Consider the following 15,166-nt stretch of genomic DNA (forward strand, 5'->3'; position numbering starts at 1 on the left):
CTCGGTTTGTTATGGTGCATGTGTCCCCGTGTGACTCTGTGTGTGTGCTCTAGACTGAGGTGCAAACTGCTCGACCAAGACCCGCGGTCCCTGAGTCATTCTTGTAACTAGCAATTGTTTCGGTTTCCTTCATTGGTTGTTTTTGGCAATCCCTCTCCTCTCCTCTCCTCCCCTCTCCTCTCCTTCCCTCTCCTCTCCTCTCCTCTCCTCCTCTCTTCTCGTTTCCTCTCCTCTCCTCTCCTCTCCTCTCCTCCCCTCTCCTCTCCTTCCCTCTCCTCTCCTCTCCTCTCCTCTCCTCTTCTCTCCTCTCCTCTCCTCTCCTCTCCTCCCCTCTCCTCTCCTTCCCTCTCCTCTCCTCTCCTCTCCTCTCCTTCCCTCTCCTCTCCTCTCTTCTCCTCTCCTCTCCTCTCCTCTCCCCTCCTCTCCTCTCCTCTCCTCTCTTGCCAGTGAGAGGGGGAGGATCTGTTCGACAGGCCCAGCCCCCCTGTGCTCTGACTCGTCCACACTCTGTGACAGGGGAAGGCTGGGCTGTCCCAGGCATTATCTAAACACTCACACACAGCCTCTGACACACACACACACACACACCCCACACACACACACCGACTGCCTGTGCCAGAGCCTGCCTGCGCTCTCAGCTCAAGCCCTCTTAAAGCTGTTTTTCTGCTGGAGATCAGTGAGAGAGAGAGCTCTAACGACACACAGCTGCTGCTGCTGCTGAAGACAGAGGAAGGATTGAAGAGAACAGAGGGAGTGGAAAAGGGAGGAGAAGGGAAGAGAAGACGAGACGAGCACGGGGGAAAACAAACCACAAGCAGCCTCTTAACTTCTCTCTATCGCTCTATCTCTACAGTGATTCAATGCACTTTGTCTGCCCTTCCTTCGTCAGGGAGTGTTTTCTGGTGTAGTTCAGGACTCAGGAGTTTTTTTAAAGGAGAGAGGAGAAGAAAAACCAGAGGAGAGAAGAGGAGAGGAGAGGGGTTGGAGTTCACATGACATAATCGGAGTGAATGGGTTGCCATGGTGACTCACACAGGGAGCCTGACCCGTGGAGAGTGAATGGAGGGAGCGCCTTGGCCGCCAAGTGAGCGATAAACTAACGGAGGGGAGTCACCAAGAGAGAGAGAGAGACAGAGAGGAGAGTGAAGGAGTGGTGGATAACAGAGGGAACAGAGGAACGGAGCAGAGGTCGAGAATGGAGGACGGGTTTTCCAGCTACAGCAGCCTGTATGACACCTCCTCACTGCTACAGTTCTGCAACGGTAACACTCACTAATCCTCTCCTCATCCCCCTCTTCCTCCTGCTGCATGTTGTTTCTCTGGACTTGACATGTCACCATCGCTGACTGGTTAAACTTGACACCAAGCAGAGGTGTGGGTGTGTGTGAGTGTGTGTGTGTGTGTGTGTGTGTGTGTGTGTGTGTGGGTGTGTGTGTGTGTGTGTCGCAGGCATGAGCTATTTTAGCTCCAGCTCTAAGGGCTTTGGTGAAAGTAGGAGTTTATGGTTTGGTGCTGTTGTGCATAACTGTTACATTTTCCCCTATTGTTTAAACCTGGCAGCTACTCTTTAAACACAGATTAGGCAATAGACATAGAGGGGATTTAGCACTTAACGCTTAACCCCATTTCAGCCTGAAAAGCAGTATTCATCTGACTTGAGCATAAGCTTCAGAAAATGCAGACTTTTGGTTAATATCTTACAGCAAATTAAATCATTTAATCCAGAGGACATTTACAGAACGAGACTGTAGACTTGAAGAGGAAGTGGTTGGAATCTAGGCCAGAATAATGTCAACAGTCTAAGCCAGCAGCCATAAAGAGAGGTAATAAACATAGACGAGGAAGGACGAGGAACAGTCTTTTGCTCACAGCACTGCCCTGATTATTCTGGTTCTGGTTGATGTGGACTGGTATGTTATGAATATATTCCTCCCGTGTTGGCTGATTGCTATCAGCTTGCTGTGCGAGAGAGGAAGAAAGAGACAGAGAGAGATAGTGAAAAGAACAAGACCTTATTGCTTGTGTTGCTCACTGCCCTAATGCAATTTATTTGCTGGAAGAGGGAGAAACCATACTCAAGGCCACTAGTGTTATGGGAGGGAGTGAGTGACTCAGGAAGAAGCAGCATGACACATCATTCTAATCTCTATCAATCACTGCAGGGTTTCATTCCAAGAAGCTGTACTGTATGTCCATTTTGAAAAATGAATCCTTATCTGAAATCCATTACTTCATATTTCAAAGATAGTAGGCATAAAACTATAAAAACATTTTTACCATTTTCCAAGCCAAGGTCTGAAATTGGATATTAACTCTGGTAATATTCCACAGTGATAACGTACTTTTCTGCCAGCCTAACACGTCAAGGACTTTTCTTTCAAATGCTAGGTATTTTGTTTTGGAATGAAACTCTAAGCTCTATGTTGCCCAGCTGCATACTGACCAACTACAGCTACTCTGCTCCCCACACAAAGGGGATTATCCACACAATAACCTGCGCCCCTGTCAGAGACTGGACAGTGTAGTACTACTGTAGCAGTAGGACTTTAGCCCAGGTTGTAACGCTGCTTTGTACTTCCCTGAACCAGCTCAATGAACATCAAATGAAAGGAAATGTTTAGCCTATGCATAGAACGGAAGACAAAATTTACTTTTAGTTTTGTCTTTGCCTTTATAGGACTTAATTATTCCCCTCAGCGTGGAGATCTGTGGAGGGTTTTTCTCTGTCCACTGAGCAATTGCATTGAGTGTATAGTGGTAGTTAGTGAGTGGAAGCTATCAGTGTAGAAGCATACAGTAATTGCCATTGGTGGATAATGAAAAAATCAATGACATTTACTGCACCCTGTAAGCAACACTATTGTCTAGCAGAGCAAAGCATGGAACTGGAATTACATTTGTACATTCAGCGTAGAATAGAGAATATGATAACTATTTTCCTGCACCCACTATTAATGGCATTTGTTTTTGTCACATCTGCTTTATTAGATAGTATATAGTGTCATGGGAAAGATGGGAGGAGGAGGGAGGGGGATGTGTGACAAAGGTCAGGAGTCAGATTGAATCCAGTACATGATTTGCCACCAGGACGTCCCATATGTTACAAGTTAGTACTGAAAAAGTATGATGCAAAAGAAAGACAACACAGAATCAGAAGTATTTGAAGGAAAAGAGATTTGGCTAAACTGCATCCAGTAAATGGGCATGCACCCTTTTCTAAGTGTTGTATTCCTGTGTAGTGTGCAAGGTGCTGACAACATCAAGGATGACAACTGAGGCATGCTGGTTGGATTGACCTGAAAAACAGGTGTAGCTGTGTTGGGACCATCATTAAAATAGCTCTATGACTTCTTCCGAAGAAGTCACAGACATTTTAAATGATACTATTGTGCCATGTACAGCTCTTCAACATGTCATTATGTGTCACCGCCTTCCAGGCTCAGTGAATTGGTGAGATTTGACAGTCGTTTGGTGTCAGAGCAGTTAAGTTTGGCCAGAAAGCGTAACTTCTTAGAATCCCCCGTCTGGACTCCTTTGGTAAAGCTCTACAGTATCCGAGCTATACTTGTTCAACTGGGATGCATTTATTCACTTGTCATTACCTAATGCTGCTGTTTGATTCCCCTTTGTACTTCTTGCCATGTCATGACCGAGAACAAAAGGAGGGCCTGCGAGTTGTCTGGCACCGTCAGGTTGTTTGTAATCTTTCACGATGTCATGTTTCCTTTCTACAAGAAAGTCGATGAAATAAGACATGCTGTGAGGAGCTGTTGCCAGGGATTTTCCAACCTCCGTCCCCCCCCCCCCCCCCCCCTCTCTGTCTTTCTTCTCTGCTGTATGACACACATACACACACACACAAACCCAATAAAGGCTTGGCTTCACAGTGAGAGAGCGGCACCTCGCTCATTGTTCCAACAGAGTGCTTAATTGGGTGAGTGTTAGTTAAAATGAGTGTGTGTGTGCAATCAAAGCTATAGCTGAAGTGCAGTATGTATGTGTGTGCTCACACATCCACAGGACAGTGTGTGTGTGTGAGTATGTTTGTGCATGAGTGTAAGCATGTGTGCATGTGTGTGTGTGTGTGTGTGTGTGTGTGTGTGTGTGTGTGGGGCCTGTAGGCCAGAGTGACATCATACTGTTCTGCTGCTGCCATCCAGCTGAACCCAGATCCACTCTGAGCAGAAGGCAATGATGTCATTCATTCCCTCTCTCGCTCTCTCTCTCTCTCTCTCTCTCTCTCTCTCTCTCTCTCTCTCTCTCTCTCTCTCCCTCTCTCTCTCTCTCTCTCTGTCTCTCTCTCTCTCTCTCTCTCTCTCTATTTAGCCTGGTCCGTGTGTTGTGGAGCAACCAACCAAACTAATGTTCAGAGACTAGGTCAGCTAAACTGCAGAAACACGCGCAGGCTGCATGCTTTGTCCTCAGGAGATTGGGGCTAGCTCAGGCTAACTGAAAATTAGCCCCATTACACCCACGAACACACACACACACACACACACACACACACACACACACACTGATTGAAGCTGATGAAGGAAGTGAAGTTTTTTTCCATGTTAAATCACATTTGCATTGTGCTGGATCTGGAGAAGAGAACATTTTGATTGAATTAGTCTGTGATGAGAGCCTGGTAATGACATTTGTGATGTTTTTACAGAAGTTACCAAGGCTCTGACATCAAATAGACAGATTCTTGTTCATTTTTAAACCTTTTCTAGGGAAAGAAAGTCAACATTTGATGTTTATCCATTACTTTAGCCATTTCATTTATGTTTATCAATTAAATATGATTAAACTATAGTACATCAGCTGTACTCAGGGGCTTAAAATCACCCTCATCTCACAGTTTGACATGAAACAAAGCAAAAAAGTCAGTTCACACGACTCATTGTTCATCACCTCATGGTGCACCAAGAAGCTGAGCATCAGCTGATCCGTTAATAAGTAAATCCGGTTCGCTTACAGCACCGTAACACTGATGATCACACACTCACGTTCACCTCAATGAGACAAAGCACCTGGCCTCGCCATCATAGCACATCCATGCTTGTATTCATTTGTGTGATTCGTTCATTTACCTGGTGAGTTAATGAGGTCTGCTCAGATTTTGGATCAGACATCCCCCTTATCTCTGTGCTCCATGCTCCTGCTGTACACCCACAGGCATGCTGGCACTGCCACTCTGCCATGCCGGCACCAAACCATGCCAACAAGACAGAGGAGGGGGGAAGGAGGGGAAGAGGGAAGGAGACAGAGGGTGAGAGAGAGGGCAAAAGGGAGAGAGAGCGAATGTGTGAGAGTGTGAGAGGGAAAGAGAGAGTTGTAGCTATTAAGGCTTTAAACTGATCAAAGACGCTGCCACCAACAAGACTACAATCCTCAACTATACCATTAAAAGCAGCCTCACTGTGCCCCCTTTGATCCTCCTCCTCCAGGTAGAATCTTTTAACTAAAAAGCAGAGAGAGAAAGAGAAAGAAAGAAGTGGGAATAGAGAGCTTGGAGAGCCGCACCGAGCAGAGAGGGGAATCAACGGAGACGGAGGCTTGTTTGATGTTTGTTGGGGGCATTTTGACACACAATGGAGGTGGCACGGCTCCCTCCCACCTCCTCCCCCGCTTGGCTGTGTGTCTCAGTCTCCATCTAAACCCTTATTGATGATGGCACATGTAGAGGGATTAGGATTAAAGCCCTGCTCACGTTACCAACCACAGGAGAGGAGGAGGGGAAGCAGGGAGGAGGGGAGGGGTTGTGTTTGCCAGCAGAGGCTTCTGGGGCCTGTAGGGCGGCCTGGGACCGAGGTCGGGGTCCATTGCCTTTCGGTTCCTTCAAGTCAAATGTAAATCAAAACTTCAATTCACACAGTAATGATAGAGCCTTTATTTTCTTTCATTTCATTATGGATCATGGATATAAGAGGCTTTTTATGACCAAAGATTATATCCTAAATTGACTGAATTGGAAGTGTTTTGATCCCAGCGTTGCCTAGAACATTTTGGTTCTTCTCTGTTTAAATATCGATGAGAAATGCAAAGCAACCCGCAAGCTTCAGACCACCAAGTGCATATTTGCTAGGAAATCTCTACTCGTCTTTCTCACTATTTTCTTTCTCTTCCTCCTCCTCCCCTCTATTTCTCGCTGTCTTTATGCCTCTCTTCTTCTCCCCTGATTTACTCACGCGATTCATCAATGTCTAATAAAGCTCATTTGGAAGCTGACCTGCACTCGGAAATCTCCTCATGTGTCCACTCAACTAAAACTGCACACAAGTGTTGATGAGAGAGAGAAAGAAAGAGAGGAGAGTTAGGAAATGATGTGTCCCTCTGCCATCAGTCATCTGTAACTGTAGCATGTATCTGAGTCTAATAAATATTGACCTGAATGGGATAACTCATCCACTACTGCTGATTCATTTAAAGGTTGGCATTGATTTCCTATAGCAGCGTCGGTGAGAGCACACTCCGCTCTCCCTTTCTTTTCCTCTACGCTTCTCTCTCCCCTCTCCCTCACCCTCTCTCTGTATTTCATCTGTTTTTCATCCTCTACTCCTCCTGTCAGTGTGTCTGTCCTCCTCAATGTTTTACTTGTCCATCACTGTCTCCCAGCACTCTCTCTTCTCTCTTCTCTTTCTTGCCATTTTCTCTTTACCCTCATCCCTTCCCCCCTTCCTCTACTCTCTCACGTTTCTCGTTTGATCCTGTATGACTGCCCCAAGTGAGGCTAAAAGCTCTTTTCTATTTTTTTATCTCCAGACAGTGAGATATTGAGCAGGGCGGTTTGGGCCGCTGTAGTCACGAGTCATGCTGTCCGCCTCTCTGGCTCGTTATCTCGCTCGCTCTTTTCTCCCTTTTACTCCTGATAACAGTCCGCTCTGCTCTTTTTCTGGCACGCTGGAGAATAGTGAGCCATTAACTGCTAACAGCGACATAGGGTGTGTGTGTGTGTGTGTGTGCACGTGTGTGTGCTAATAAAGCGAGTACATGTTAAGACTATATTGAGTGTGTGCAATAGGCTACAGAATAAACTACAGGCACAGCACCAACTATGATGCCCTGGTTCTCCTGCTGTGGCGTCTTGTCTCAAACAGCAGACTGTGCCGCAGTAGAGTCTGGGTGTATTTGAGATCTGTGGGAGCCAGCAGGCTCGCTGCCCTTGTTGCCAGTTGAGAAACGATACCACTTATGCAATGAAAACAGTCCGATGTGCACATAGTACCAACCCTCCACACTGGTAGTGCTAAGCTGCTCTCTGCATGGATCTTCTGCTTATAATCCTCATGGATTCTAAGATGGATTCTAAGTCTAAGTAGGTTATTCCATAGATACATATAATTAGAAGAATATCAATCTGCATAGCACTTTGTGCTGCATAATATCTGCCTGGAAGAGGCTAAACCAAGCTATCGTATGATCATACTGAGCCTGGATCTATGGTGCATTAGAAATATGCAGGTGGGCACATTGGCAGAAATGTGTACAATGTCAGAAACGTACTCCCGCACACACCTAGTGATAAACTCTGCTTTATTCTGTCAGCGTTTCGGTCCTCCCACCTTTGTCAAGACAAAAGAAATGTGTACAACCCCATTAATCAAGTGTATTCCCTTGATATGTGTAGTATCTACTTGCAGAGGTCAGTATTCTATTGAAATTGCCAAGGTCAATACAACTTAAACTGTTGTAAACAGGCCAGGCTCTACCGGTTGTATTCAGTGACAAGGTTATCAATCAACATGCACATGGACATCAGACCTCTTGGTGAGTCAATGAGCTGTGGATGCTGTCTGTTAGCATATCTCTCTTTCTCTGTGTTCCAATGCCCTTGCTGTCTGAGAGAGTATTCCTCTCTCCCTCGTCGCTCCCAGTGCTTTTCCTCCACTGACACACATTTACACAGCCTCATCCCATGACCCACTAAAACAATCAGGCATGTAGAGGAGGAGTGTGTGAGGGCTGTGCTAAATATATATACTGAATGTGTGCGTGTGTGTGTGTGTGTGTAACTAATGCTTCCTGCGGTGGAATGAGAGAGGAGCGCTCTGTGTGAGTGTGTGTGTGGAGACTTCAAGTTATCTGTGTGTCTGTGTGTGTGTGTGTGTGTGTGTGTGTGTGTGTGTGTGCCGTCAGAAGGTCGGGAGAGGCAGCTAGGCCAGTGGAATTCAGCTGCATGAGTCCTTGAACAGGATTTCATGGCTGCGTAAAAACCATGAAAGAGCCAGAAACAGAGTGGTGCGCTCCACTTCCACTCTGCATGGGAACACCAAGTGTGTTCAACAGAGCATTGAAGTCTACCTGTGGGGGGGAGGGGTGATGGCAATAAATCACACAAGTCAGCAGAATCCTAAGGAGATGCTGTCGTTCTTGTTCTTGTTATTATTCCTTATTGCTTGCTGTTCAAGGTATTACCTAAGCTTTTCCATTCCCTCCAGAAGACAGAAGATAAGGAAAGTGGAAGTCAAATATGAAGTGTCAAGTAAAGCTAACTGAGTTATTCAAATGTAGCACTTTGAATTATTATGCAAATGATTTCCAGCAGGGATCATCAGTGAGTGAGTGAGTGAGTGTGTGTGTGTGTGTGCCTGCATTCTTGAGTGCACATGCATATCTGTGCATATGCATGTGAGTGCATAAATCTCTCTGTTAACCCCGTAGTACCTCACCAAAGCATTTCAGATTAATTAAAGATTAATTCAATTACTGTGACAAGGTGAGTGTTGGCCCGATTATATTTATGGTAATTATCTCCATCTGCATATTGTCTCCAGTGGGCTTAAAGCCACGGTCCATCGGTTTGGCCCGTCCTCATCTCTAAATCCTAGCCAGGTTTTTATGTGTCCGGTTGTAATGTGAACAGATATAATTAACCTCTCCGTGCCCGTGGTGTTCCTCCCAGAAGTAGCCCTCCACTCTAATTGGTCTCTTACATCTGCTGTTAATGGAAGAACCAAGGGGGAAGCCCTGTCTGTGTGCGTGTGTGTGTCTCATATGTCCATGTGTGTGTGCATGTTTCTGCGTGTGTGTCCCCCGTTGCATGTGTTCAGCCTGGCTGTAACAGATGGGGAGGGAAGAGCAGGGATTCCCATTAGAAATTCCATTAAAAATAGATTCATCAAGGAGAGCACAGGTGCAGAGATGAGAGGAAAGGGAATGGGCATGATTATTTGGTTTGCATTGTTTCTCCCTCTATTATTGTGAGTTTGCCAATTTCAGTGCAGAGTTAAAGAGAAAGGCCAGAACACTTTAACACTGTTAGAAAAGTGTGCCTTGTAATGTGCCTTGCTTTTCTGGGCCCGTTTTGTTGTTTGGTGGCAGAAAATGTTCCAGCTCTCTAAAACATCAACAGTCAATGTCAGGTTTTGGTGTCAATCTTTCAGAATCAAAGAGTAAGGGCTTCTTTCTAGAATCATCACAATCACACAGGGAGAAATCTGTCATAGAAGAGGCAGAGATACCAATTTCTCTACCAACAGTAGCCTCAATAGACCAGAATGCAATGCAGCCACAAGACTGTAAAAACTCTCGCTCTCTTGCTCTTACTATGCTATGGCTATTGCTACTGCTCTCTCCACCTACACATATAACCCACAGCTGAATGCAACAGGTTCAGGCACATTCTCTGGGGGTTGTCAAAAATGCATTCTGGGAAGTGTAGGAAAGCACTGACTGAAGTAGAAGTAGATGAGGCAGGTTGAGGGAAAGTGGGTACGCCAAAAAGTACCAAAAATAACTCCTGGAATGCATCACTGTTTGAAATATAGAAAAGTGGAAGAGTACTTGAGGGTGGATTTTTCCTTTAAGAAAGGTATAATATAACACAATCAAACCCATTTGTGCTGGTATTTTGCACTGCAAGTGAGTTTTTAATATTTGTTTTCAGTGCTGTTCTGTAATGATCCTGTTTGCTGCCAACAGTGCTGCAATCTCCCTTATCCAGATGGCAGACATATTTATGATTGGCCGATGTTGGTGATGGTGACAGTCGCCCGCCCAGAGACTCTCTCACAGTCACGCTCTCTCTCTCTCTCTCTCTCTCTCTCTCTCTCTCTCTCTCTCTAAGACCTTTCTCACACCATGGAAATCTGGTTTCCCATAACAACACTTTCACTGGATGGAACAACACATGAACACGCACCCACACACACACACACACACACACACACACACACACACACACACACATTGGATGGAACAAGTGTCCCGCCCCCTGTTCCTTCCTGGTTGTTTGTTATTGGGGGACAAAGCCCTGTTTTATGTGGAGAAAGGTTGTTCTGGTTGAGGCCGAGAGAGCGAGAGAGAGAGAGAGAGAGAGAGAGAGAGAGAGAGAGAGGGTGGGTTGTGTCAGTGCCTGGGGCCGCTGCCAGGCATGACTTGCTGCTTCTGTGGCCTGCGTCCTCCTTAAAAGTCACGGCAGTGAGGATTTTATGTCTTTCTTCACCCACATATTTACTTCTTTGTTTATTTTTTTATGTCATAATTCGCTTGTTAAAACCTAAATTCAACCAGAGAAGTCATATGAAGATTAGCATGTTGTTTCTCTTATGAGGCATGCTTTATATGAGTCGTCGTCAAACCGCCGGTGTTGTGTTGAATATTGTTGCCATCACAACTGCCCTCCCTCTGCCTCCCTAGTGATGAGTCAGCAAAGAGCTTCATTGTCATTCAGAGGCTTGGGGATGCCTGTCGGCTGGATTCTGGCTTTGATGTATGTTTTAGTCCGGAGGAAAGGAGGAGAAGTTAATCTGCGGGTTTGGCGAGGCCTCGTGTGCCGTAGGGTCGGAGAGTGTGCAGCACATCGGATACCGTTACTTACCACCTTAACCCTTTCACTGTCCACTTTTCTATATATGTGGAGGAATAAGAGATTGGCTTTATCATTATTTGCATGCAGGGAGGTTAAAGAAGTGAAGAAAGGTACATACCCGGCCTCTGTGTAGCTGTTGCATCATAAGACAGGCTCAGCATTCTCCATAGTATTAGAGCTGTTACAAGGATACTTTCTAACTTCAGCCATGGCTTAGCGTATTGATTTTCGAAATACCTCATCCTCTAAATTCAGTGTGTCCTCTAAACAGTGTACCGCTTAAAGCTAATCTCTCATTTGGGTGAGCAACACTAGACTAGAAGACACGTATTAAGAGAAAAACAACAAAAACATTTTCCTGCCAAGCTGTCTCAAACTATAATCCTTCAGTCTCTCTCCTTCAGTAACCCTTGTCTGCCCCAGTCCGTTCATTTCCAGCCTCGTTTTGTGAATCCGTCCTACCATAGCTTCCTGTGAGAGAGAGAGAGAGAGGGAGGGAGAGAAAGAGAGAGAGCAAGACAGACAAATGGAGAGAGAGAGAGGTGAAAGAGGTGAGAGACGGAGAGAGAGAATACAAATCCAGCTTGCTGCTAAGCCCAAACCCCCTGAGTTTAGGGATCACTAGCATTGAGCAAGATCTGCTCCACATATCCAGCATAATCCTCTCCAGCACACCGGGAACGCTTCCTTTTTGACAGGGGAGCGTGTGTGTGTGTGTGTGTGTGTGTGTGTGTGTGTGTGTGTGTGTGTTGCCTGAGCAGAGAGTTAGGGGGATATATGTTTGGCGAATGCATGTGCAAAAGTTCAGAAAGAGAGTTATTCTGGCTCAGCGGGTCGTGTCTTTCTACTTTCTTTTCTTTTCTCTGTTTCTCTCTCTCTCTCTGTCTCTCTCTCTCTCCCTTTGGCTCTCTCTACCCCTGCCTGATTATCATTCTCTCCCTTGCCTTTCCATCTTTGTGCCCGACACTGTCTCAGAATGGCCTTAGGATACTGTACAGGCAGACAGACAGAAATACCGGTGATGTTTGTTGCAAATTTAACTTTCCATCTGAGCCAGCCCTCAGCAGGCTTGTGACAGATTCTGTTTGCAGCATGTTTATTGGCCCCAGCAGCTCTGTTTGTGCGTGTGTGTGTGTGTGTGTGTGTGTGTGTGTGTCAGAGTGTATGTGTCAGAGTGTGTGAGGGTCAGAGTAGCGGGGTGGAGGGTTTGACCTGAGTTTGACCTGAGGAAGGATGTAGCCGATGGAACGAAGGCTTTCATTCTCCCAGGGGGGTTGTTTGTTCTCCGCTCATCTCTGACCCAAACACACACTCTTTATCACCCCCCACAAACACACACACGCCCTCACTCACACACACACACACACACACACACACACACACACATACACGCATACACACACACACACACACAGACAACTCCCTCGCTTTTTCCCTTGCTTCTTTCTCCATCCCTCCCCCTTTTGGAGTATTTACAATGCTGTTCTTCCAGCATGAAAACAACCTGCACCACCCATCTCTCTCTCTCTCTCTCTCTCTCTCTCTCTCTCTCTCTCTCTCTCTCTCTCTCTCTCTCTCTCCCTCTATGCACAGGTCATGTGTGAGGGCTTCCCTCTGTGATTCTCTGATCCACCCATGTCTATTTATAGTCCCTAAGCCCCGGTCCAGCAGGAGTCAGGAGGGACCCGGCCTGTAAACCAAACGCCTGTCTAATCTGCTAATACACCTCTGTCAGGTCATCCACCTTTCACTGCGGGTGACAGATGGGATTGATGAGACTTTACGTAACTCTCTCTTTCTCTCTCTTTCTCTGTCACACACATACACACACACACACACACTCTCTCTCTACCTCTCCTCCCTTTCTATCCCACTCTCTCCAATCTCAGTTGTAATTTCTTGTTCAATAGACATGTAATTGATGATAATTGATTTTTTTTCTCATATGTAGATGATATCAGAGTAAAATCTGCAGCATTCAGCAACAATGAACCCTCTTGAGGAATTCCGTTTTTTTTGGTATTGCCAAGGTAGACAGAAATACTTCCTCACTGCCTCACCTTCATTCATCCTTCAACTCTTCACCTCCCCTCTCTCCCTCTTTCTCTCTATCCGACTGTCTCTGACTCACTGCCTCCTGCCTCCTTGGTCTAATATTAAATGCTGCCTGCCACTTTATTATGATTAGATTCAGCACTGAGCCGCACTGTGCCCTGGCTTCCATTATGTGTAATCAGAGTGAAGCCAGCAGAAGTCTGAAGTCATGTTGTTTAATACGTGTGACTCATTGGTCTTGGGAGAAATGGCTGTCCTGAAGGCATAATCTACAACAGCTGAAGCAGCACTATGTGGCAGCGCACCACTTGGCCTTGCGCACGGTGTTATGAAATCAAAACCAGTTGGCAAGGTGCTGCTGAGCTGCGCCTCTGCTATCTGCATCCGGCAACAAGACAGCGACTGCCAGCGGTGAGGTATCAATGCCACCTCTCTGCCATTGAAACAAAGCAATGACAGTCATAATGTTGTGACAGGACGTTTCCCGTTGTCTCTCGGCCCCTTGATCCCTCTCTGCTGCAGCCGCTGGTTGCGGTTTTTAAAAAGCCCCCGGTGCTGCACAGCTTAACCTGGCAGCTGAAGTTCACATGAAGTCAATTTCGCTTTATTGTTTGGCTTGTCTGGACTGCTGAGTGAAAAGAAAATAAGCATAAATCACGTTGGCCGTCAGTGTGTTATTGTCGAAGTGTGTAGGAGTAGGCAGCTGGCTTCATGACATTTCCTCAACTCCCTTATAACGTCATTTTATTTCTCGTGTGTGCGCGTGCGTGTGTGTTCACATCCTCGCGTGTGCACGTGTGTTTACGTAGTAAGCGTGTGTGTACGGAAGTGCGTGTCCGTGAACGTGTCTGTGCGCGTGGGTGTGCATGCGTGATGAAGCAGTGAGTCAGCTAGAAAGCCAGGCAGCTGAGATCAGCAGAGGGCTGTGGCTCGCTTCAGGTCGAGAAAATGTTTTATAGATGAGGTGACTGTGCCTCGCTCAGATATAACACTGCTCCCTCTGTTTTGATCATATTTACCAGGACTATTTTAGACTTTTTATCCACTATTCCTTCAGTGTATTGATCCTTATGGTTGATGCCAGCGCAGAAAGGGCATACACATACACACCCACTCTAGCGTTCATTATTGATGACAGTGAGGTCAGTAAATGACTCAGAAAAAAGGGAGGAGATGAAGGAGAAGGGATGGATGTGTGATTTTTAAGAGCAGTGACAAAAGAGGGGTGCGCCTGTTTTTCGTTTGCCCTTCATTGAACCCCTTAAGTGATGGACAAGCACTTAGGCAGGCAGGTGGTCCTGCCAGAATGACATGGCCTCATGGAGGCCGGTAATAGGGAGCAAGCAGAATGTCAGGATGCATTAGGGAGATGTAATGTTGGTGAACAGACAGATAGGCTCAGAAAGAGCTAATGTCTCCGATTTATGACCCAAACACATATTGACCAGCTAATGGTGTAGGACAGAAAAAGAGAGAGAAAGATGGGGAAATGGAGTGACAGAAATGAAGTAATTGAGGCAACCAGCTGACAGGTGCGAATAGCATACTGGGGCGAGGGTGGGAGGTGGAGATAGGTGGGGTGTGATCTGTGATGATCCGCGTTTGTGGGGTTGGGGGTGGGGTACATGGGTGTCCCAGGGTGCCTGCGGTGATGGATTTGTTGCTGAATGAAGACTGACACTTCACTGATACTGACTCTCTGGATAGAAAGCATGTGACCTATGAGGCCCAGAGAGCGTTATCACATCATCACTAAATTTTGCAGACTCTGTGCTGACTGCGCTGTGGTATTTTAGTAAGCTGTGAGTCAGTTCAGTGTCAAATTGAATGCCTCGCAGTCAGTATGGACACACATTCCGCCGTATCAGACCAAAACCCGAACTTGAGCTTCACTGAATTTTTCTGGTTTTCTTGGTTTCCCTGGATGTGGGCCTAGACCTCCAGCAGAATGTTGCTGGGTGTTAAGAGTTATTAGCGAGGGAGCGGGGGAGACAGACGGAGGATGTTTGGCCGGGTTAGCACAGTGCCATGGAATCAGGGCGGTGACAGCCAGTCATTGTATTTCAACGATTGATGGTATCATGCTGTCACTGTGTCAGTGTTCGGAGCAGACCCACAGCAGATGCTGAGCAGATAAAACAGGCTTTGTCTCAGGAGATCCACACACTCGCACATGAATATGAGCAAAGACCCCATCAAAGAAAGCATTTTAGGTGAGGAGAAAGGAGCAACATTGTACTAAGAGACAGTTTTATCTCCGGGAAAAGCTTTGTCATTGTGTTTTCCGATGAAGGCATAGAACTGGCATTGTGC

General features: G+C 46.2%; 1 protein-coding gene across 4 annotated transcripts in view; it reads left to right on the forward strand.

The window, feature by feature from the left end:
• The first annotated feature begins 600 nt into the window (after positions 1–600).
• Positions 601–15,166, forward strand: part of eml1 (EMAP like 1) — a 41,223-nt gene continuing 26,657 nt past the window's right edge. For all 4 annotated transcript variants that reach the window (XM_078289360.1, XM_078289361.1, XM_078289362.1 and 1 more), the window contains exon 1: positions 601–1,262. In XM_078289360.1, coding sequence (XP_078145486.1) covers positions 1,196–1,262 — 67 coding nt within the window. In that variant the 5' untranslated portion in view covers positions 601–1,195. The remainder of the gene's footprint in view (positions 1,263–15,166) is intronic.

Source organism: Centroberyx gerrardi, chromosome 17, assembly GCF_048128805.1.
Source record: "Centroberyx gerrardi isolate f3 chromosome 17, fCenGer3.hap1.cur.20231027, whole genome shotgun sequence".
Lineage (NCBI taxonomy): Eukaryota > Metazoa > Chordata > Actinopteri > Beryciformes > Berycidae > Centroberyx > Centroberyx gerrardi.